A 23,753-nucleotide genomic window follows, 5' to 3' on the forward strand; every position below is an offset into this window, starting at 1 on the left:
GGGGAGTTGGGAGTGGAGTCTTTGAATACTTCTAAGGCAGAGAAAGGTAGATTGTCGATGAGGAATGTGGTGTTTCTTGAGTGTTGTTGAAGCTGCACTCATCCAGGCAAATGGAGAGTGTTCCATCAAAGTCCTGACTTGAGCCTTTTAGATGGTGGATAGACTCCTGATTATGTTAGTTTGTCTGCCTTGAGCTCAGTTTCAGTGCTCTGGTGCCACCGGTTCCCCTTGGGTCTGTCCTTGCTGTCTCTTCCCAGTAGGTTTGTTTCTGGAGACCATAAGAAATAGGCCATCTGCCTCTCTCTCTTATCTATCCCTTCCATAATTTTGTTTCTATAAGATCCCCTCTCATTCTTCTGAATTCCAGTGAGTATAGTCCCAGGCAACTCAATCTCTCTTCATAAGCTAACCCCCTCATCTCCGGAATCAGCCTGGTGAACCTCCTCTGCACCACCTCCAAAGCCAGTATATCCTTCCTCAAGTAAGGAGACCAGAACTGCACGCAGTAGTCCAGGTGTGGTCTCACCCGTACCCTGTACAGTTGCAGCATAACCTCCCTGCTCTTAAATTCAATCCCTCCGGCAATGAAGGCCAACATTCCATTTGCCGCCTTGATAACCTGTTGCACCTGCAAACCAACCTTTTTCAATTCATGCACAAGCACTTCCAAGTCCCTCTGCACAACAGCATGCTGTAATCTTTTACCATTTAAATAATAATCTGATCTATTTTTCCTTCCAAAGTGGATGACCTCACATTTACCAACATTGTACTCCATCTGCCAGACCCTTGCCCACTCACTTAATCTATCTATATATCTCTCTGCATCCTCTGCACAGTTTGCTTTTCCACTCAATTTAGTGTCATCAGCAAACTTAGATACGCTACACTCGGTCCCCTCTTCCAAATCGTGAACATTTGTGGGCCCAGCACTGACCCCTGCGGCACACTGTTCATCACTGATTGCCAACCAGAGAAACGCCCATTTATCCCAACTCTCTGCCTTCTATTGGTTAACCAATCCTCTGTCCATGCTGATTCTTTCCCCCCAACTCCATGCATCCATGGATGTCTTTTTGTGCGGCACCTTATCGAAAGGCGCCTGGAAATCCAAGTATACAACATCCACCTGTTCCCTTCTATCCACTGTGCTTATTATATCCTCCAAGAACTGTGCAATGCCGTAATATCCAATAGTCCCTAATAAATCTGCTTGGGAATCCTGGAGTAATATGTTACCTCCAGCAGGTGGCGAGGATGTGGAAGTAGAGGAATGTGGTAGGGAAGTATTTAAGAAGCTTGAAAAACAAAGGAGAAGGAATGGAAGGATGTGGGAAGGTGAAGAGTGAAAGGAGGCTCGTATGGAACAAACGATACCAGCACACAGCAGTAGGGCTGATTGGCTTCCTTTTTTGGTGCTGTAGATTTAAAATAACCAGGCATAGTGAACGTGGTTTTGTGAAAGGCAAATTGTCTTTGATGAATTTTTTTGGAGTTCTGAGCATAATGCGAGATGTGGACAAAGGGGACTTGTTGGATGTACTGGTCTTGGATTTTCAGAGGGCATTTGATAAGGTTATTATGGAAAATGACAGTGTAGTGCAGGAGAAAACATTGGCAGATAGGAGATCGGCTGGCTAGAGGAAACAATATGGAACTCAGTGGGTCAGGCAGCATCGGTGGAGGGAAATGGACAGTTTGGGTTGAGACCCAAACTATCTCAACTGTCCATTTCCCTCCACAGATGCTGCCTGACCCTTTGACTTCCACCAGCTTTGTGTGTTGCTCCAGATTCCAGTGTCTGCAGTCCTTTGTGTTTACATTCAGTTAACTTTCTTATTGTGAGAGAAATTGAATACAGAAGTAGGGAGGTTATGCTTACGTTATAGGGTATTGGTGTGACCAATAGCAAGTACTGTGTACAGTATTAGTATGTAAGGGAGGAGGTTAGTGCTTTGGAAGCAGTTCAGGGATTTCCTGGGCTAATACTGGGAATGGGTAGGTTGTCTTATGAGTCAAGTTTGGGCAGGCTAGACTATTCCCTGCGTGTTGCCTCTTCTAATGGAGGTTAATGCTAGATGTTCTTTTCCAAAGAAAAGTGGGAGGAGTCCCCCAGTGCCTTGACTAATATTTCTCTCCAACAGCCAGACATTTGCTGTCTGTAGGTTCTTGCTTTGGCAGATTGTCTTTGTGTCTTCTCAGTAAGTCTGCTTTTCACACAACCTCCACAGTGTGTACAGCACTCTTGGCCTCTATTACACTGGGCTGCTGGGCTGAAAACACATCTGCAGTGGTGCACATACTTTTTGAGTGGTTGGCTGGGATTTGTGTTGCTAGTCCTGCATCTATGATAAATGCAAACTGTGCTATTTGATAGCTTGCCTCTGTACCCAGGTATAATTTACATACATCATCACAACTCCATTTCACCAGCTGGGTTCAGAGTTCATCCCTCATCAATTTTGGTCCAGGTTTTCTATCCATCTTTTTTCACTGCATAATATGACAATGAGGCCATTCCACCTATCAGGTCCATCCTGGCTTGCAGGGAGCAATCCCAGCAGTCCCATTCACCCTCCTTATTTCCCTGTAGCCAGTAGCACTGCAACTGTTCTCTTGTGATCACCGGCTCTCCTTTGATTCTTCTGGCATTTTGCCACACTTTGGGTAATTTACAATAGCCAGTCTCTCTCAAACCAGGGTAGGACTTGTACTGTGAATGGCAGGGTTCTGAGGAGCGTTACGGAACAGAGGCACCTAGGAGTGCAAGTGCATAGTTTGCTGAAAGTGGCGTCTCAGGTAGATAGGGTGATGAAGAAGGCATTTAGCACATTGGCCTTCAGTCAGGGCGTTGAGTTTAGGAGTTGGGAAGTTGTGTTCTAGTTACGTAAGACACTGGTGAGGCCGCACTTGGAGTATTGTGTACAGTTTTGGTCACCCTGTTATGGGAAAGATATTATTTAACTAGAAAGAGTGCAGAAAGGATTTACCAGGATGTTGCCTGGACTTGGCCTGAGTTACAAGGAGAGGTTGCGCAGACTGGGACTTCATGCCCTGGATTGGAAGAGATTGAGGAGTGACCTAATAGAGGTGTATAAAATCCTGAGGAATATAGGGTGGAAGCACATAGTCTTTTACCCAGGGAGAAGGTGCTAAAAACAAGAGGGCAGAGGTTTAAGATCAGAGATGAGAGATTTAAAAGGGACATCAGGAGCAGCTTCTTAACACAAAGGGTGGTGCGTATTTGGAATGAGCTGCGAGAAATAGTGGTTGAGGCAGGCACCTTAGTAGGGTTTGAAAGCCAGCTAGGAGAGGTTTAGAGGGCTGTGCGCAGATGGGGCTAGCTTGCTGGGCTACACAGTCAGCATGGGCAAGTTGGGCCAAAGGGCCTCTTTCCCTGCTGTAAGTCTCTCTCTTGCAATTAACTTTATTCCTTTTTCAATAATGGAAGGCAGTGGGGAATTGAGTTCCCTAATGAAAATCAGCACCCTCATTAAATGATTGGAGTGTGGCTTAAGGTTATCAGTCTTTCTGGGATTTCTTTCATGTGGAAGAAGTGTATTTGTGTAGAGTATTTGCTCAATGAAAACCTTGGCAGTGAGAATGTACCCTGTGCTCTGTATTTTGAGCTCACCCTTTTTTAAAATCTGTTCACATTTTATTTATTACATTTTCTGTACGACAAGACTGGCTACACCTACACCCTAAAGGGGCTCCACTAGTTGTGAGATTATTTGGGATGTTCTGAACTGGTTAAAGGTGCTACAGAAATATGTCTGCCTTCTGTCCTGGCTATTGTCTGAAGCTGAACGTTTTTAGTATATGTCCTACCTGAGCTCCCTACTCTATATTCTGTCTGCTGCAAAGACTTGCTTCCTGTGACATTGCCCATTTCTAGCCAGTCTTGGCTGGGCTTCTGAACCTCTCCCCAGTTTACAGTGGCCATTTAAATGACCAACCTTTGGGATGTGGGAGGAAAGCGGAGCACCTGGGACAAACCCATGCAGTACAAGCTCCACCCAGACAACACCTGAAGTCAGAATCGAGCCTGCCTCCCTGCAGCTGTACTCCTGTGGCACTCTTAATCTCATTAAGGCACAGTGCAAGTGTGAGATAGTGTAATGATTTACTGGTAGCTGTTTTCATGAATTCAAGTGGCAATGGATTAAATCCATATGCCCTCTTAAGCAAGTACCAGAGACTATGGGTGCTGGAGGTTCTGTGGTTCCCGAGTTCCAGGTGACCAATTAAACCTAAACTGGATCTGTTTCTCTCCACAGTTGCTGGCCTCTCTAATCTGGCAAGATGTTCAATAAGTCGCAGTTTGGCACTCCCACCTTCGGCAACACGAGTGGATTTACCACATCAGCGTTTGGGCAAAGTAAGTTGGGGGTGGAGGATGATGCTGGCTTCAATTACAGGTCAGCACAGGATTGGGCGAGGGGGAGTAGTGGTTACCCATTGGCCAGCCAGTCCTGAGAATGCAGTGGCGTGGGGCCCAGCCTCCTGCGCCCTCCACACATGACAAGGATACAAGTTCTGTTCACTGAAGGGTATTCTGAACTAGGTGGGGCTCGGCAATAATCGTGCTGTAGATCACTGGTGTTGGTACAGAGCATGACGTTGAATCTTCAGCCCAGACATGCAAGCAGGTGCACAGATTCAGTCGTGGGCTTCTTGAGTAGTGGAGCGGGCTTCAGTAGGCAATGCTTTTATCACCTGTTGTCCTCTTGGTTGCCCCTCACCAGCAGCCTAATGACCTGTCGTCTCTTGTTTTCCAGACACTGCTACTCCTGGATTTGGTGGGTTTGGTACAGCAGCGGCTGGCTTTGGCACAGCCACCAACTCTGGCGGTGGACTCTTTGGAAGCACTCAAAATAAACCAGGTTGGGCTCTGTCCGTTCTTCCTGCTGATCTCGTGATTGTGGCTCAAGTGGCACCTCAACTATGGTGGGGAGGAGGGACCTGCATTTCTAAGGCATCTTTTATAGGAGAGGCTTGGGGGTGATCTTGCAGATGTTTATAAAATCATGCAGGGCATGGATATTGTGAATTCTCACGGTATTCCCTGCTGGGGGGGGTTGGAGTCTAAAACTAGAGGTCATAGGTTTAAGGTGAGAGGGGAAAGATTTAAAAGGGACCTGGGGCGAGTTTTACAGAGAGAGAGAGAGAGAGAGAGAGATGGGTATATGGAATGAGCTGCCAGAGGAAGTGGTAGAGGTGGGTTCAATTACAATGTTTAAAAGACATTTGGGACAGGTACATGGATAGGAAAGGTTTAGAACAATATGGGCCAAACATAGGCAAATGGGGCTACCTCAGTTGGGCAACTTGGTTGGCATTGCCAAATTGGGCCAAATGGCCTATTTACATGCTATATGACTCTGTTAGAGCCATTTAAATCAGTCCACAATAAGGTCCCCCAAATTGAATGAGATGCTGACCAGATTTTGCTGCTTTTGCATTGGTTAAGGCTGATATTTGGCATGGATTGTGTGTAGAAATGCCATTTGAATACTTTCTGATGTATTCTTGGGTTGTGATGCCTCTGACAGTGAAGTATTTGTTGATCACTGTTTCATTAGTTTACTTTGAATCAGTCACATTGGACAGGTCTTCCTGGGAAGTCAGTGAGTCGGGTGTGCGTTTGCCAGTGTGTCAGCTATGGCCCAGTGGGCAGGACTCTGCATTGGAAGGTTGTGGGTTCAAGTCTCCCTCTGGAGAGCTGAGCACTAAATTCCAGACAGGAGCTTTCTGTACAAAGCTTGAAGGAGTGCTGCACTGCCAGGAGTGCTGTCTATCAGATGAGATGCAAAACCAAGACAGACCCATTCGCCTCTCAGTTAGATGTTTATTTAGAAGAACAGGGATTTTTCCTAGTGATCTGGATCAATATTTATCACTCTCTCAACATTACCAAAGCATTATCTGGTCAATATTATTGTATCTTCACACTTCGTGAAAGCACATCCTGAGTCTGTGAAGGAAGCTGTGTAAAGCCCTTGCAAGTCTGTGTTTTCCTGTTGTAAAGCAGTTTTATTTGTGTTTAAATCTGTCTGGCTATTGTCACCCAGGCTTACTGATGGTCTTCAATGTTCTCTTTCCAGGAGGGCTGTTTGGGTCCAGTAGCTTTGGGCAGCCGGCGACTTCTTCCACCAATGCGGGCTTTGGTTTTGGAACATCAACATCCAGCAGTCTCTTTGGGGGCACGAGCACTGGAGGCCTCTTCTCTAACCAGCAGAGCAATGCCTTCACACAAAGCAAGCCTGCTGGAGGCTTCGGAAGTAAGCACGGACTTTCCTGAGGGGGTTTAACTTCAGCCAGAGCGTCTGGTGTAGGTGGCACCTTGAGGCACTGAATGACAGACGTTGCAGAACATTGGAAAAACTTGGTAGGTCAGGCAGCATCTGTAGAAAGAAAGTCAGAGTTCAGTATTTCAGGTTGATGATTTTCCATCTGAGCTGTTTGTCTGTCTGCAGATGCTGCCTGACCTGCTAAGTATTTCCAGCAATGCAGTATTTTGCTTTCAGGGTTTTGGAGGACTCCTGGGTTGAGGGTTTGTTGGGTGTTAAAGTTCTCCCATACAGCTTCCACCGACTCTATCCCCATCCTCATCACCACTGGATGCATTATTGGACCACAAGGCATTCGAAGCCCTCCAGTTTATTTCATTACTCATGAAGATACCAGTCTTTGCGAAATAATTGTGGGGCCATCCTTGTGTGGTTTGTGAAGGGATAACTGGAACTAAATTCAGTTTGAGGCTCGTTGCATTTCAGTACTGTTGTTCCCATCTTTACTGGGCAACTAGATGTTAGTAATCCTAAAGGATTATTTTGAAGAGTGGTGGTGGTGTGGGGGGTGGGGGAGATGGGGAGGTGGTATCTGCCCTGGCCATACCTTAGTTTTTCCCTCAGTTACAAACAGTGACACTTCAGAATGTCCTCAATGGCTTTGGAATGACCAAAGTAGGTGAGAGGCACTGCAGAAATGAGTTTTTTTTTAATTTGAATGCCTCTGAAGGTTCCATTTACTGATTGATGAAGGGGTCAGTCTGGCTTTGAATCCAATGCACATCCCTTTGTTTTGCAATAACACGATGTGAATTGATGTGGGATAGATGGTAGAGTGGCCAGTGTTGGTATGGTGCAGAATGTCTATGCGTTTCCATCCACTCACTGAGCCCTCTTGCTGTTTCAGACTTCGGAACCAGCACCACAGGAGGAGGACTGTTTGGGACTACAAGCACAGCCTCTAATCCCTTTGGTGGTACGTCAGGGAGCCTGTTTGGTGGGACCACCTTCAGCACCACTGCCCCTACAGGAACAACTGTCAAATTCAATGTGAGTATGGTGTGTCAGTGTGTGGGTATGCAACTGTTGAGGGAGGGGTTTGCTAGAAAAATGGAGTAATCCCAGTGGTGAGTTGTTGGCTTGGGGAGGCTGAAGCAAGGGGTGTGATGCTCGTCCACACTTACACTAAAGTAGTGGGTGCTTCTTGCAGTCTGGTCCCAGGACACTGCAGTGAAAAAATTGGGAAGGATCTGTTCCTCTTGAGATCATTATAACAAGGGAGAATAGTTTAAAGAATTGTTAGGATTAGAGGAGACTGGAGTAATTTTTCACGTGAGGGTGTGTGGGGATCTGAATTCTCTACCTGAATGGAAAGTAAAGACAAACCCTTGGCACATGTAAGAAGTAAGTGGGTAACCTTTCCAAGGCCACGGACCATATTGGGCTGGCACAGCGGTGCAGCTGCCTCACAGCTCCAGTGACCTGGGTTTGACCCTGCCTTGAGTCCTCTCTCTCTGGAGTTTGCATGTTCTCCCTGTGACCACTTGGGTCTTCCTGGGCTCTCTCGTTTCCTCCCACATCCTAAAGTTTGGCTGTTGTAAATTAGCCCTAGTTTGAAGAATCTGTTCTGGGACCCCTGCTCTTTGTAATTTTTATTAATGACTTGGATGAGGATGTGGAAGGGTGGGGTTAGTAAGTTTGCTGATGACACGAAGGTCGGTGGTCTAGTGGATAGTGTAGAAGGTTGCTGTAGATTACAACAGGATATTGATAGGATGCAGAGCTGGGCTGAGAAGTGGCAGATGGAGTTCAACCCAGATAAGTGTGAAGTGATACACTTCAGGAGATCGAATTTGAAGGCAGAATACAAGGTTAATGGCAGGACTCTTAGCAGCATGGAGGAACAGAGGGATCTTGGGGTCCACGTCCATAGATCCCTCAAGGTTGCCATGCATGTCGATAGGGTTGTTAAGAAGGCGTATGGAGTGTTGGCCTTTGTTAGCCGGGGTATTGAGTTCAAGAGCCGTGAGGTCATGTTGCAGCTCTATAGAACTCTGGTTAGACCACACTTGGAGTATTGTGTTCAGTTCCGGTCGCCTCATTATAGAAAGGATGTGGAAGCTTTAGAGAGAGTGCAGAGGAGATTTACCAAGATGTTGCCTGGATTGGAGAGCATGTGTTATGAGGATAGGTTGAGTGAGCTAGGGCTTTTCTCTGTGGAGAGAAGGAGGATGAGAGGTGACTGGATAGAGGTGTACAAGATGATAGGAGGCATAGATCGAGTGGACAGTCAGAGACTTTTTCCCAGGGCGACAATGGTTAACACGAGGGGATATAATTTTAAGGTGTTTGGAGGAAGGTATAAGGGGGATGTCAGGGGTACGTTTTTTTTTACAGTGGTGGGTGCGTGGACCGCACTGGCGGCAGAGGTTGTGGGAGCAGATACATTAGGGACATCTAAGAGACTCTTAGATAGACACGTGAATGATATGGGGTGGCATGGTAGTGTAGCGGTTAGTGCGACGCTGTTACAGCGCCAGCGATTGGGGTTCAATTCCCGTCGCTGTCTGTAAGGAGTTTGTACGTTCTCCCTGTGTCTGCGTGGGTTTCCTCCAGGTGCTCCGGTTTCCTCTCACGTTTCAGAGATGTACGGGTAGGTCAATTCGGGGGTCTAAAATGGGTGGCGCGGACTCGTTGGGCTGGAAGGGCCTGTTACCACGCTGTAAATAAAATTTTTTTAAAAATGAGAGAAATGAGCTATGTGGGAGGCAAGTTTTAGATCTTAGAGCAGGATAAAATTTCGGCACAACATCGTGGGCTGAAGGGCCTATACTGTGCTGTAATGTTCTGTGAAAGTGACTGGTAGAATCTTGGTTCGGGGAGGGGGTGGGAGTTGCTGAAAACGTAGAGAAGATAAAATAGGATCAGTGTGGGCTGTGTTTGATGGTGGCCATGGACGTGTTGGGCTGAAGGGCCTGTTTCCATGCTCAATGATTTGGACTTTATGGACCAAGAGCTAAAAGATATTTAGCACCTTTTTGGGTTGGATCACTGTGACGAAGTATATTTTTATCCACGTGTGTCTTGGTGTTGGAGTGAAAAGAACATGGGCCTGAACAGTGTAGATACAAGCACCTGTCAAGGCACTAAAACACTTGGGCTGGAAGGTCCCACCTTCAACCCCATAACCTCTGCTGAGTGAGCTGTTTCAGCATGGGTATAGGGGGTGGTTGATCCTGTGCACTGAGATGTTTGAAGGAGGGCTGCCCGTTGGGCAGGCAGAGAAGGAACAGGGTGAGATTTATCACCTGGTCAAAGGTCAGAAAGCTGGTGTGAGGATATCTGGTTAAGGCTGGAATCTGTTGGCTGTGAGGGTCTCCTGTAGGCAAATAGCCCACTGATACTTTCAGTTTGAGCTTACTTGAGATGCATTGAGAGTGGAGTCTCTTTCAGAAGAATTAATTTTGAACAAGTTACAGTGTACTTGCAGCGATGTGCAGTACCTCGGGTGATAAGCCATTTAATCCATCTTGCCTTTTGTCCGCCTGCAGGCTCCGACAGGTACAGACACAATGGTGAAGTCTGGCGTCAGCACCAACATCAGCACCAAGCATCAGTGTATCACAGCCATGAAGGAGTATGAGACCAAGTCACTGGAGGTGAGTGTCAGTGGGAGTGCTGTCTTTGGTCAGGAGAAGGGTTGCGTTTATGGGCCATCCCTGGCCAACCGACTTTGTGCTTTTGTGCAGCCGAGTGGTGTGTGGGATTGGAGTCACTCGGTCTGTGTGTTCACCGCTCGGTGCTGGATGATGCAAGTCTGGCCCCAGCAGCGGCTGGTGTTGGCACTCACTCTCTGTCACTTTGCTCTCCCCAGGAGTTACGGCTGGAGGATTATACAGCCGGCCGGAAAGGACCACAAGCCCCGCTGGGGGGTGGGGGTGGGCTGTTCGGTACATCCACTGCTACCTCCAGCGCTGGCACTGGGCTGTTCGGAGCCACGCCGGCCAACCCCACTGGAGGATTCAACTTCGGGCAGAACAAAACCAGCTTTGGAGCAAGTGAGTTCATCAACCGTTAGAACAGACCACAAACCACTCGACGGGAAGGATGTTTCATAGTGAGAGGTGTGAGGGAGCGAGAGCTATTGTAGTGAGGGGGATAGGTGATGGCTGGTTTGGAGGTCCCTGTAAGGTAGTTGTAAAGTCTGCTACTTTTGCACAGCATGGTTTAAGCCCTTCTCCCTGCTTCAGCTTGCACTGCTGGTGCTTGCATCCTGGCGTTCTTACTTGCATTCATCCTTTGGGTGAGGCAGACCCCTTTCCCAAACCTCCAGGCTCTATTTCACATAGTGCACATCAGCCTGTGTCATTGTGAATGGGACTAAACAGCCGGTGCCCTTGATCCACAAGTAATCACACCTATCAGAACATAATAGAAGCAGGAGTCAGCCACTTGGCCCTTCAAGCCTACCCCACCAATCAATGTGGTCGTGACTGATCTGCCCCAGGCCTCCACTCCTCCTCCTGTACCTGTTTCCCATAACCCTCGGTTCCCTGTTCTTTCAAACTAATTTATCTACCTTTTTAAATGCCCTGCACGGCGCTTTGTCTGTAACTATTACACTAATATTCTGCATTCTGTTATTACTTCATTTGTACTACCTCAATGTACTTGTGTTTTGGAATGATCTGTATGGATGGCATGCAAACAAAGTTTATCTCTGTATATGTGACAATAATAAACCAATTACCAATGATCTAGCCTCCACAACCCTCTGGGGCAGAGAATTCCAGAGATGCCACCCCCTCTGCACCTTGGCTTTAAATGACCACCTTCTAATCGTGTAACTACATCCCCTTGTTCAAGACTCCCACTAGTGGAAGCATCTTAACATCTACCCTGTCATGCCCCTGAGAATTTTTCTGTTTCGGCTCGTATTGATGGGGAGCTCTGTTCAGTGTCAATTGTTTATGGGAAGGGGGTTTCATCATGGTCATCCAAATGAGGAACACTGTGAATGTGAGTGCTTTACTCAGTCCTGTTTCCACATGTCTTTGTTGCAATGGGAGCTGCTTCCCCTTGTGATTTGTTTCATGCTTCGCAGACTCACTCGCTTTTCATGGTGCATTTTGGAGTGTTGCTTCTTGGTGGGCTGGTCAGGAAGTGTCACAGCTGCGGTTGTACTGGTGCGAGTGGCTCTGTTACTGTGTCCATTTGGTCATTAAATCATCTCTGGCTGGTGTGAGTTGGGAGCTGAAGTTGACTGGGGTTAGAGTGTACCTGTCTCGTGCCCAAGCCCATTGCATTAAGTACATTTTGTCATATTGTTGCACTGTGTGTGAGTGAGTGGTAATAGAGATTAGCTGGTATCTGTGGAGAGAAATGGCTAATCTTTCAGCTTGGTGACCTGAAAGCCTGAACTCCAACAGTCTCATGTAACCCCTGCTTCCTTGCCTAGGTGTGTCTCCAAATGTTTCGTTACTAACCTTGCCCATCATGTGTAGCCATGAGAACTTTGAGACAACCTTGTGGCAAAAGCTGCTGTCACTTACACCCGAGTCTGAATCCCTGAGTACTGAAAGAAGTGGCTGTAAAGATGGCAAATGCATGGTGATGATCTTCCAAAATTCCCTAACTCTGGAACCATTGCAGCAGGTTGGGATGTTAGCAAACTTCTGATAAAGTTAACTTTCTAGAAACTAGGGAAAGAGGATATGGGACCATGGATCAATTATCCCCATGTCAGTTACTGGACAAATGGGATGGGTATGGTGGATGTATCTCTATTCAGATTTTCAAAAGATGCTACAAAACATTGCATTAAAAACACTGGCATTTAACTAGCATGGGTAAAGTGTGGGTTGTACAATAGAAAATAAATAGCAATAAATCTATCACTTTCAGACTGGCTGGCTGGGGAGGTGAATACTAAGCTCCAACCAATTCCAGAGTATATTAATGACTTGCAAATGATGGATGAAAAAATCCAAATGTAACTTTTCCAGGTTTGTTAATCATACAAAGCTCGGTGGGAGAGGTGATCTGTGAAGAAGGGCAGAGGTACGGTTTAAGCAAGTCAGTATGGAGGTGGTGGGTGAAATATAATGTGGGATAAGTTTTGCACTTGGGTAGAAGAAGTAGGATAGCTTAGAATGAGAAACCTGTGAATGATGTACAAAGGGTTGTGAGTGTGTTAGCACATGAAACCTGCATTTGGGAAGCTCAGTAAGTTAGAACATAGAACAATTACAGCACAATTCAGGCCCTTCGGCCCACAAAGCTGTGCCAAACACGTCTCTACCCTAGAAATGACTAGGCTTACCCATAGCCCTTTATTTTACTCGGCTCCATGTACCTATCTAACAGTCTCTTGAAAGACCCTATCGTATCCACCACCGTTGCCGGCAGACTATTCCACACACTCACCACTCTTTGAGTAAAATAAAACTTACCCCTGACATCTCCTCTATATCTTCTCCCCAGCACCTTAAACCTATGTCCTCTTGTGGCCACCAATTCAGCCCTGGGGAAAAGCCTTTGACTATCTACCCTATCAATACCTCTCATCTTATACACCTCTATCAGGTCCCCCCTCATCCTCCGTCTCTCCAAAGAGAAGGCCGAGTTCCCTCAACCTGCTTTCATAAGGCATGCTCTGCATTCCAGGCAGCATCCTTGTAAATCTCTTCTGCACCCTCTCTATGGCTTCCACATCTTTCCTGTAGTGAGGCGACCAGAACTGAGCACAATACTCCAAGTGGGGTCTGAGCAGGGACCTATATAGCTGCAACAATACCTCATGGCTCCTAAATTCAATTCCCCGATTGATGAAGGACAATACACCATATGCCTTCCTAACTGCAGAGTCAACCTGCGCAGCCGCTTTGAGCGTCCTATGGACTCGGACCCCAAGATCCCTCTCATCCTCTACACTGCCAAGAGTCCTACCATTAATACTATATTCTGCGAACATATTTGACCTACCAAAATGAACCACTTCACACTCATCTGGGTTGAACTGCATCTGCCACTTCTCAGCCCAACTCTGCATCCTATCTATGTCCCTCTGTAACCTCTGACAGCCCTCCAAACTATCCACAACACATCCAACCTTCGTGTCATCCGCAAACTTACTAACCCATCCCTCCACTTCCTCATCCAGGTCATTTATAAAAATCACAAAGAGTAAGGGTCCCAGTACAGATCCCTGAGGTACACCACTGGTCACTGACCTCCCCTCAGAATACAACCCCTCAACAACCACTCTTTGCCTTCTGTGGGCCAGCCAGTTCTGGATCCACACTGCGATGTCCCCTTGGATCCCATGTCTCCTCACCTTCTCCATAAGCCTCGCATGGGGTGCCTTATCAAACTCCTTGCTGAAATCCATATACACTACATCTACTGCTCTCCCTTCATCGATGTGCTTAGTCACATCCTCAAAAAATTCAATCAGGCTCGTAAGGCAGGACCTGCCCTTAACAAAGCCATGCTGACTATTCCTAATCATATTATACCTCTCCAAATGTTCATAAATCTTCTGCCTCTCAGGATCTTTTACCAACCACTGAGGTGAGACTCACCGGTCTATAATTTCCTGGGCTATCCCTACTCCCCTTCTTGAATAAGGGAACAACATCCGCAACCCTCCACAATCTTCCAGAACCTCTCCCGTCTCCATGGACGACACAAAGATCATCGTCAGAGGCTCCGCAATCTCCTCCCTCGCCTACCACAGCAACCTGGGGTACATCTCATCCAGTCCTGGCGACTTATCTAACTTGATGCTTTCCAAAAGTTTCAGCACCACCTCTTTTCTAATACCTACATGCTGAAGCTTTTCAGGCTGCTGCATGTCCCCACTACAGTCCCCCAGATCTTTTTCTGTAGTGAATACTGACGTAAAGTATTCATTAAGTACCTCCGCTATTTCTTCCAGATCCATACACACTTTCCCACTGCTGCACTTGATAGGCCCTATCCTTTCGCATTTCATCCTATTACTCTTCACATACTTGTAGAACACCTTGGAGTTTTCCTTAATCCTACCCGCCAATGTTCACCCACTGAGAGATCTGACACCCGACCAGCTTCATTACCCAATATCAAATCAAGCACAGCCTCTCCTCTTGTAGGTCTATCTACATACTGTGTCAAGAACCCTTCCTGAACACACCTAACAAACTCCACCCCATCTAAACCCCTCACTGTCTGGAGATGCTAATTGATGTTTGGGAAATTAAAATCCCCCATCACAACAACTCTGTTATTCTCACACCTTTCTAGGATCTGCTTCCCTATCTGCTCCTCAATAACCCTGTCACTATTGGGCAGCCTATATAAAACAAAACACCCAGCACTGTTATCGACCCCTCCCTGTTCCTAACCTCCACCCACAGAGACTCCATAGACAATCCCTCCACAACGTCCACCTTTTCCGCAGCTGTGACACTATCTCTGATCAACAGTGCCACTCCCCCACCTCTCTTGCCTCCCTCCCTGTCCTTCCTGAAACATCTAAAACCCGGCACTTGAATCAACCATTCCAGCCCTGGAGCCATCCAAGTCTCTGTAATGGCCACCACATCGTAGCTCCAAGTGTCGATCCAAGCTCTAAGCTCATCTGCCTTGTTCACAACACTCCTTGCGTTAAAATAGACACATCTCAAGCCTGTCTGAACACGTCCCTTCTCTATCACCTGCCTATGGTACTTACAGCCTCCTCTATTTGATAGCCAAACACCTCTTCCCCAGTCTCGCCAGTACGGATCCCACCCCCCAACAATTCTAGTTTAAACTCTCCCCAGTAGCCTTAGCAAACCTCCCCGCCAGTATGTTGGTCCCTCTGGGATTCAATTGCAGCCTGTCCTCTTTGAACAGCTCATACCTGCCCCAAAAGAGGCCCCAATGATCCAGAAAACTGAATCCCTGCTCCTTACTCCAATCCCTCAACCACGCATTTAACCTCCTCCTCATTCTGTTCCTATACCCAGTGTGTTAGCCTTTACTGCAGAGTGAGGGGGTTTGCCACACAAGAAGTGGTTTGTTCTGAACTGACTTAAAATACCATGTGCAACTACATAGGAGCACACTTGCTTTGGCATCAGAATGGTTTTAAGTCAATAAATCAATTCCTGGGATGAGGAGAGCTTGAGTAAAATCGTGGGGTGGGGAAGAAAGACCGGTAATCTCATTTGGAGATGGTCCCACTCAGAATTCTGACAGTGGATGCTGAGCAGATGTGTTTCCTCGACAGAGTCCAGAACCTGAAGGCATGCTCTCAAGATTGAGATGGGGCGAAATTTCCAATGCAGAGCTTGTGACTATTTGGAAGTCACTGGAGTACTGTGGATTGCCAGCTAATGAGTATATCCAAGCCTGAGATTGTTAGATGTTTGGGAAATGGGATGAGGCATCAGGCAACTTGAAGGGGTGGATCAGCCATGATCTGAATGGGGCAACAGGCTTGTGGGAGCAGATGGCAGGCTCATGGTTACTTGGACCCCTCCTTCCAGATTTTCTTAACTGGATTCAAATTGCCTGACTGCCAGCAAGAGACCTGAGCTCTTGTTTTCTGGATTACTCTGGCCTCTGGGTTATTGGTGCAGTAACCACAACATAGCCCTTTGCCAAGATGTGCTGGACTTGGATTCCCAATCTGCACTTAGTCACTTTAGGAATGATATTGTTCTTTTCCAATAAAAAAAATGCACGTGCCTTGGGTTCATAGATTTTTAAAAAGTTGTTGGTTTTCTTTATGCCTGAAGGGTGTGACTCTTCAGGCTCTGGCTGTTGTTCCTGGTCCTCAGAATAGCTGCCACTGGTGGTCAGCCCTGCCCCGCACCCATGGGACCCAGAGCTGTAGCTGGACCACCCCTTGTTGACGCTTCAGATGTGTTGTAGCTTTTTAAAGATCAGACATTGAACGAGTGACTTCCTCTCCTCAGACACTGGGCTCCTTTCGAAAGTGGGTTTGCTGGGAGCAGGCTGTGGGTCCAGTCTTCAGAAAACAGGTAGGGACACTCCTGCTAAGGTTGGCAGCTGAGATCGCGGGTAATAGCTCAGTTGATAGCCAAGCGACCAACTTTTTTTCCAGGAAGTCAATGCTATCGCTTGATCTCGCTGGGCTTTCTAGAATCCTGCTCCAGATTTGCATCCTTGATTGAAAACATCTGCTTCTTTGCTCCTACAGGGGTACCCACTGATCTCCATTTTATCCACAGTCCCTGCTGTCAGAGAGTCTCAATGACAGGCTGTTCAACTGTGACTGCATTGCAGCAGAGCCCCATCTCTCCTCATCCTCCTTTCCTATGGGTCAAACAGTTCCACCCTCTTGGTGACCCCTGCACTCCTTCTGCAAACTTGCCTTCTGCGTCCCTTTCCGCAGCTCTGCTGCTTGTTCTGTCGAACGAAAGCAGGAAATCAGCAATGCTTCCGGCCCGAGAAGTGGCTGTGCTGGTGTACGGGGGAAGGAACTCCATGCTTTGGAGCAAGCAAGTGGTCAGGGAAATGGAAGCTGAGTATGAATGGTGTGACAACTCTCTCAGAAACAAATGAATTGCGTGGTGGCCACCTGCATGGGGAGCGAGATTCAGTCCAGGCCATGGGGAGCTGAAATAGATGTGGAGAGTTGCCTCCAGTTGTAAATGAGGTGAGTCCCATTGTGGCCTTCAAGAGAGGATGTGGATTACTATATGGGTGAGAAAAATTTGCAAGGCCACAGAGCTGATGTGTGAAACTAGAGAGCTGGTGACATCATTGCCTGAATGCCCCTCTCTGCTGTAACCATTCGGTGATAAAGGAATTAAAATTGACTAATAGGAAATACAACAGCTTTGAACAACTTGTGTTAATTCTTGCATGTCCAGCCTTTGTTGCCCTTGTTTGGTTGTCCCCTGAGCTGTTATCACACCGATCTGCTTGGCGGTCAATGTGGGGTTGAACTTGGATGTAGACCAGACCAATGATTTGAATTTGCATTTTCTAGCATTTTAGTCCAGTGTATCACCAAAGTTACAGATGTGTGAATCTTTCCCTTCAAAAGGCAAGCCTCTCTAATTAAAAATGGATAACCTTTCAAAGACTCTGGGTCTTAATGGACAGAATGGCTGCCTCCTGTGCTCTTTCGTTCTACAACACAACTTTTTGGTGAATGGACAGTGGAAAATGTCCAACCTGAATGCCTGCAGGTGGTGGTGAAGCTTTGACCGTGCTGCTCACTCACTTTGGGCTTTACAGGCATTTCCACAGACTTGTAGTGAGGGACCTCAGTTACTCACAGCCTCGGAGCACGGATCCTCCAGAGGGTGGAGGAAGGTTTAGAGTGGTTGTGGCCGTAATCTATTTACTATTGATTGCAAACCTAAAAGGATTCAAACTGGTCCCAACCAGATCTGTACTGTCTTCTGACGAACTGAGGAAGAGGGAGCAGGTTCCTGGGTAGGACGGTAACCAGCCTGGTGGGTGTGGTTTCTTCTGTTCCGTGCAGTCCACACTGCTTTGCTACGATGCCGGCTTGTAGGTGACTTCGGCTTACCCTGATCCTCCCTCCCTCTGAACTTGTCACTCTGCCCTGCCTCCTGTTCCCCAAGGATACAGGTTCTACAGTATGTTAGATGCCCCTTGGCTAAGGGTGCCCTTTAACTTGACTGGGCAGATATACTTTTACTCAACTGTTGCCAGATTATTTAGAGCTTGAGTTCGATTTTGTACCTTTTCGTATACTCCTTTTGTGCTGAGCGTTGTAGAGTGTGAACCCTCTGAATTGTAAATGGTTTAGGCTTGGAGAAACAAGTTACAAGAAGCAGCAAGAATGGGCAGTTTGTTCCCACAAACCTGCTCTACAATTTGGTAAGAAGGTGGCTGATCCTGTACCTTGCCCTCCTGATTTCCTTCTATCTGATTCTCAGTGTTTGAAAATCTCTCTTGAATGTATTCAACAACTGAATATCTACAGACTTCTAGGGTAAAGTATTTTAAAATATTTTCAACCCTTGGTGAAGAGTTCTTCTTGGGTCTGAATGACCAGCCTCATCATGAAAGTCCGTCCTGTAGTTCCACACTCCAGTCTAGATATGACTGTGTGTTGGTGACAGGATTGTCCATTCTTTATGCAAGGTGCCCAGACTCCAATCAGGCTGAGGGTGGAGTCGAGTTTGAAGGTGTGGGGACAACTGATGGTTGTCTGGGCAAGTGCACATCGTGGTGACCGGATGAAAGTTGACGTCCAGTAGGAGCTCATTGGCTGCTTTGTGTTTCGTCTGAAAATCAGAGCAAGGTCTTTAGAGTGGAATGTTGGGGAATACCTGCACGTGAGTCTGTAGAAGTTTGGAACTCTTGTGCAAACAGCAATTGCTGCTGCTTTTTAAACCGGAGGTTGATGTTAGTAAGGGAAATGGGGCAAAGGTGGGTGCATGGCATTGGGTCTCAGGTGGGTCCTGATCTCATTGATTGGTGGGACAGGCTTGGGCTGCAAGGCCTTCTGGTTTCATTCCAAACTGTGGCTGTTATTTGTTTCCCCCTGATGCTGTTTGTGCAGTTACTGCTCTTCACTGATGTTGGGGTGTCTGTCTTTCAGGTACTGGTTCTTTTGGCACGTCCACTGGAGGCCTCTTCGGACAGGCACAGCCCACTGGCAGCCTCTTTGGAACCAAGCCCTTTGGACTGGCCACCACCACACAGAGCACTGGCTTTGGCTTTGGCACTGCCAACACACTGGGGCAGCCCAACACCAGCAGCATGGTAAGATCTTCAGGACAGCTGCCATTGGTTCTGACTGTCCCTGCTTTCAACTTCCCTCGGGCCCAAGGCGGCATCGTGCAGGCTAAGCTTGTGGTCCTCACAATAACGCAGTGATGTAATTAGGTAGGATGAAGAGGAAAGCAGTCTCACTGGGAGAGGATCATACAGGCACAGTGTTAGACTCATGGTCGTACAGCATGGAAGCGGGCCCTTCCGCCCAATGTCTGTCATGCTCCTGACTTGTGCCTTTAGATGGTGATAAACATTTGGTGTGTCAGGAGGTGTGAATCTCAATGCAGGACATCACCTCTGACCTAGCATGGTAGCTGCTATATTTATTTGGCTGGGTCAGTTGAATTTCAGATCAGTGGTGACCTCCAGGATGTTGGGAACCATGGTAATCCCAGTAAATATCAAGGGTAGGTGGCATCTTGTTGGAGACGGAAATATCCCAGGTAGCACAGTGCCAGTTAGAGCTGCTGCCTCACAGCTTCAGCCACTGGGTTCAATCCTAACCTCCAGTGCTGTCTGTGTGGAGTTTGCACGTTTTCCCTGGGTGCTCTGGTTTCCTCCTGCATGCCATAGGTGTGCAGATTGATAGGTTAATTTATCACTGTAAATTGCCCCTAGTGTGCAGGCGAAGTGGTAGAGTCTCGGGAATCGATGGGATTGGGGGAGAATAAAATGGGATTAATACGAATGGGTGCTTGACGGTTGGCAAGGACTCTGGGCCGAACTTCTGTTGTGTGAGCGCTGCTCATCAGCCTTGCCTGAATGTTATCTGTCTTGTTGGTGTGGACTGCTTCATAATCTGAGGAGTGGTGAATGACTGCACACAGGTGAGCTGGGTGGTCAAAACCAGTTCAGCAACTTGAGTTCCACTGTAATGGCCCAGGGTAGTTCTGAGGGGCACTGTGACATTGGAGGTGCTGTCCTTGTGGATGAGCTGCTAAACCAAGTACCCATCTGGCTGTGATCGAAAGAGTTCTTCCTGGTGTTCTGGCCAATGTTTGTCTCTCAACCCGAGTCATTTAAACAAATGATTGAGTGCTTATCACATTGCTAGTTGTGGAAGTCTGCTGTGTGCAAGCTGGCTGCAGTTTCCAGCATTAGAGTGACTGCACTCCAGTGCTTTAGGATATCTATAGTTGTGAGGGTGCTTTATAAATTCAACTTTGCATTTCTGTCTGAGCTCTGACCTAGCCATCTGCTCCCTGCAGAGTTTGTTTGGAACTACACAAGTCTCTCAGTCGGGAGGGATTTTTGGAACCAACACTAACACCAGCACTGGGACTGCATTTGGTGCTGGAGGCGGCCTGTTCGGCAATTCCAATGCTGCATTCACCAACGTCAACAACGTAAGTCCAGGCAGATTGGAGGTTCGTGACATTCCTCACTGTTCAGGGAGGGAGCACAGTCTCTAGGCATCCCTGCATCAAGTGAAGGCAGCTGATCTCTGATCATTCAAGTTTTTATTAAAAAGGCAGTTTAACCAACAATATACAGAGATCATCTTGTCGACTGAAAAACACATTAAGTGTATTGGAGCTCAGTAAGGCTGTGCTGGGACCACCGAATAAAATCTGGTTGTTGTATGATGCAAAGGACACACAGCCAGGGGAGAAGGTGCACAATGAATTTGCTTGAATGGTGGTTTTAAATGTGCAATTGAGCAGGGCTCTTCGGAAAAAAAGAGCGTGTGGGGTAAGGTGACCTCGGAGGTTTTTGAAGGGTGAGATGTAGACAAAAGTGTGGGTGACCCAAACTACTTGCTCTATATATTAGTACAAAATAACTAATAAATCCAGCAGGATTTAAGAAGGAACTTCTTTACTCAGTGATGCGGCTTGTTCCCACAGCGAATGGCTGAGGCAGATACAATGCGTTGAGGATATGGTGATGGGAGGAGACGGAGGGGGACAGGAAGAGACTCGTGCAGCATAACCACCAGCACTGAGCAGGAGGACTTGAGTTTGGAGAGGAGAGTGTGTGTGTGTCAGGGAATAGAAGGGCTGAGCAAGGTGAATTTAGAAGGAACCAAGCATTGGTTGGTGAGAACATCAAATACTGTTCTAATGGTTACAAATCAGTATGTCACGGGATGGGCTAAGATGAACAAATCAGTCATTGCACAGTTTTCTCACCAACTGAGAGAGAAATTAGGGTGCACCTTGGTTAGATCTGACTTTGATTGTTTGCAACCCTGAACCTCTGCTTCCCCCCCTCCTTCTATCCACAGACCCTGTTTGCTAACAAGCCAGCGGGATTCGGCACTGCGACCACAACGGCATCCACCTTTGGCACTGCCGGTGCCGGGCTGTTTGGCACCAAGCCAAATCTGACCATCGGAGCTGGTGCCAATACGTCAAACTTTGGTATGTGTCCAACAAGGGACTCTAATCTCTCCATGTTCCTGCATCCCCCCCCCCCTCCCCCAAACAAACTGATAACAGGAAGGGTACCTGGAAGCGTGCACAAAGGAACCAAACAGCCAGTTCCTGCTAAAGCCAATACCTCTGGAAACCTCAGCCTTTCTGTTAATTCTCTGAAGATCCTGCCTCCTTTTCCTCCCCAGTCTAGGTTGATTAGCTCTGTACGTAATGTAGTGTGATCCAGACAGCAGCATGATAATTTGGGGTGGGGGAGTGGAGTTTCTCCTTCTCCCTGCACTCAGTCCTTCCTACCTCTGAAATCTCCCTCCTTGTAACCCTCCAGCTTTCCCAATTCTTTCACATCTCCCGAGTTCCATCGAGCAGTGAGAACTGTACCTTCAGCTGTCCAGTCACTGAGCTCAGCAATTCCCCTCTGTGATCCTGGAGAACCTGCACTCCACTAACTAAAGCGCACCTCTCCTTAGATGTGCAGTGCCCAGAGCTGAACATTTGGGTTTGATTAACACACTGGTTACAAAGAAGTTCTCTACCCATCTTGCTTTTAAAAGTGCTGATATGTTGGTGTATCTGGATTGCCATTGCCTCTCTGGGGGAATCACTGCTCCATTATCACTCCTTATCCCCATTCCAGGACCATTGGAATGCCCATACCTTGGTGGGACCAGAAAGGTTAAATCCCTTTCCCTTTGTATCTGCCAGTGTTCTGTGGGTAGGCAGGATTGGCTCGGGCCACGTGATGTGTGTGTTGTTGAGGTGTGTGGTGGGTCCGTTTGGTTCAGTGGAAAGGTTAATCAGTGTGAACTTTGGGTCCCCAGGATTTGGAACCAATGCAGTGACAGGAGGATTGTTTGGGAGTAAACCTGCAGCTGGAGCCCTTGGATCCACGCTTGGGGCTGGATTTGGATCAGGTGAGCCATTTGGTGAAGAGTTCTTTGATAGCAAAGGGAAAATGTGGGTGTCTGACCACCCTTCCTAGTGGTTCATTTCAAAGCATGAACAGCTACCTTGAAGCTACACACAAAACACTGGAGGAACTCAGCAGTTCAGACACCATCTGTGGAGGGAAGTGGACAGTCGACGTTTCGGGTCAAGACCTTTCATCTGGGTTCTGACTGGGCTGTCGGGCACACTGAGTGTGTGGGGAGTGGGCTTGCTTGCAGAGTTTCTCCCTCTAAATGTTGTGGCATGCCTTGTTTCCCAGCGCTTGGAGCAGGGCAGACTTCCTTGTTTGGCAGCACTCAGCCCAAGCTGGGCACCACTCTCGGAGCAGGGGCATTTGGAACAGGAGCGTTTAATACTGCCAATGCCGGTGTGGGATTTGGGGCACCTCAAGCAGCTGTCTGTAAGTAACTCTCCATCCATGTATGTCACCTCCACTTGGTTAAATTTGCTCATCCACACAACAACTGAGCCTCCACAGTCCTCGGGGAAGAGAATTCCAAAGGTTTGCTATCCTCTGAGTGAAGGATGGTCTCATCTCGGCCCTGAATGGCCATCCACTTCTGGGATTCTGGCTCTAAAAGCTTGAGCTAGGGGAAACATCATCCCTGCATCTGCCATGTTAAACCTTATAAGAATTTTGTTGGAGTCACTGAGATCTCTTATCTGAAACTTTGGAATGTTCACGAAGAGACTGTTTGGCCCCTTGGAGCTGCTTCTACCATGGCTCGAGGCTGATTTGTTGTTAAATCTGTGTCTTTGCCCAACGATAACCAATGAACTAGTTTATTTCTTTGTTATGTGGATCTTGCTTTGCCTGAATTTCATGCTATGTTTCTGTATTATATGTACTTCATTGCAATTGGTCCTGTGGTTGTGACGTGCTCTGGGAACATGGACCTACTTGCCTTCTGTGTTGATTTGGACTCTGGCTCTCTGCAGGTCTGACTGATCCGAATGCCTCTGCCACACAGCAGGCAGTGTTGCAGCAGCAGCTCAATGCTCTGGCCTACACTCCCTTTGGAGACTCCCCACTCTTCAGGAACCCTATGGTTGATCCCAAAAAGAAAGAGGAGGTAAGCCCCTTGTGTTTCCTCTGGCACATGGCCACATCACCCAGTGCAAATGCCTCTGGGGTAAATTCACAATCACTGCGCAGTGATACCTGGTGTGTGTGCAGTTGGTGTGGTACAGTTATAATCAATCAGTTGTATGTGAAGGCTTCTCTGCAGGTCAACTGCATTGTGTCTCAAAAGTAGTTTCCATCTATAAGCCCAAGAGCATCTGTATACATGAGGGGGAAAAAATAATCCCATAGCACTTTTCAGATCTGTGGGGAATGGACCACACTGTCAATATAAGTGATGGCCCTGGAAGGAGGTTGGCA

General features: G+C 47.4%; 1 protein-coding gene across 2 annotated transcripts in view; it reads left to right on the forward strand.

Moving 5' to 3' along the window:
• nup98 (nucleoporin 98 and 96 precursor) overlaps positions 1 to 23,753 on the forward strand; it is a 62,859-nt gene that overhangs the window by 7,909 nt on the left and 31,197 nt on the right. Inside the window, exons 2-14 of one of the 2 annotated variants that reach the window (XM_052026002.1) lie at positions 4,281 to 4,381; positions 4,782 to 4,886; positions 6,108 to 6,284; positions 7,201 to 7,343; positions 9,845 to 9,952; positions 10,168 to 10,351; positions 16,241 to 16,306; positions 18,871 to 19,034; positions 20,255 to 20,392; positions 21,274 to 21,409; positions 22,243 to 22,335; positions 22,629 to 22,769; positions 23,309 to 23,442. In XM_052026002.1, the coding sequence (XP_051881962.1) occupies positions 4,306 to 4,381; positions 4,782 to 4,886; positions 6,108 to 6,284; positions 7,201 to 7,343; positions 9,845 to 9,952; positions 10,168 to 10,351; positions 16,241 to 16,306; positions 18,871 to 19,034; positions 20,255 to 20,392; positions 21,274 to 21,409; positions 22,243 to 22,335; positions 22,629 to 22,769; positions 23,309 to 23,442 (1,665 nt within the window). In that variant the 5' untranslated portion in view covers positions 4,281 to 4,305. The remainder of the gene's footprint in view (positions 1 to 4,280; positions 4,382 to 4,781; positions 4,887 to 6,107; positions 6,285 to 7,200; positions 7,344 to 9,844; positions 9,953 to 10,167; positions 10,352 to 16,240; positions 16,307 to 18,870; positions 19,035 to 20,254; positions 20,393 to 21,273; positions 21,410 to 22,242; positions 22,336 to 22,628; positions 22,770 to 23,308; positions 23,443 to 23,753) is intronic. The other variant, XM_052026003.1, reaches the window with a different exon arrangement.

This window comes from Pristis pectinata, chromosome 11 (assembly GCF_009764475.1).
Source record: "Pristis pectinata isolate sPriPec2 chromosome 11, sPriPec2.1.pri, whole genome shotgun sequence".
Taxonomy (NCBI): Eukaryota; Metazoa; Chordata; class Chondrichthyes; order Rhinopristiformes; family Pristidae; genus Pristis; species Pristis pectinata.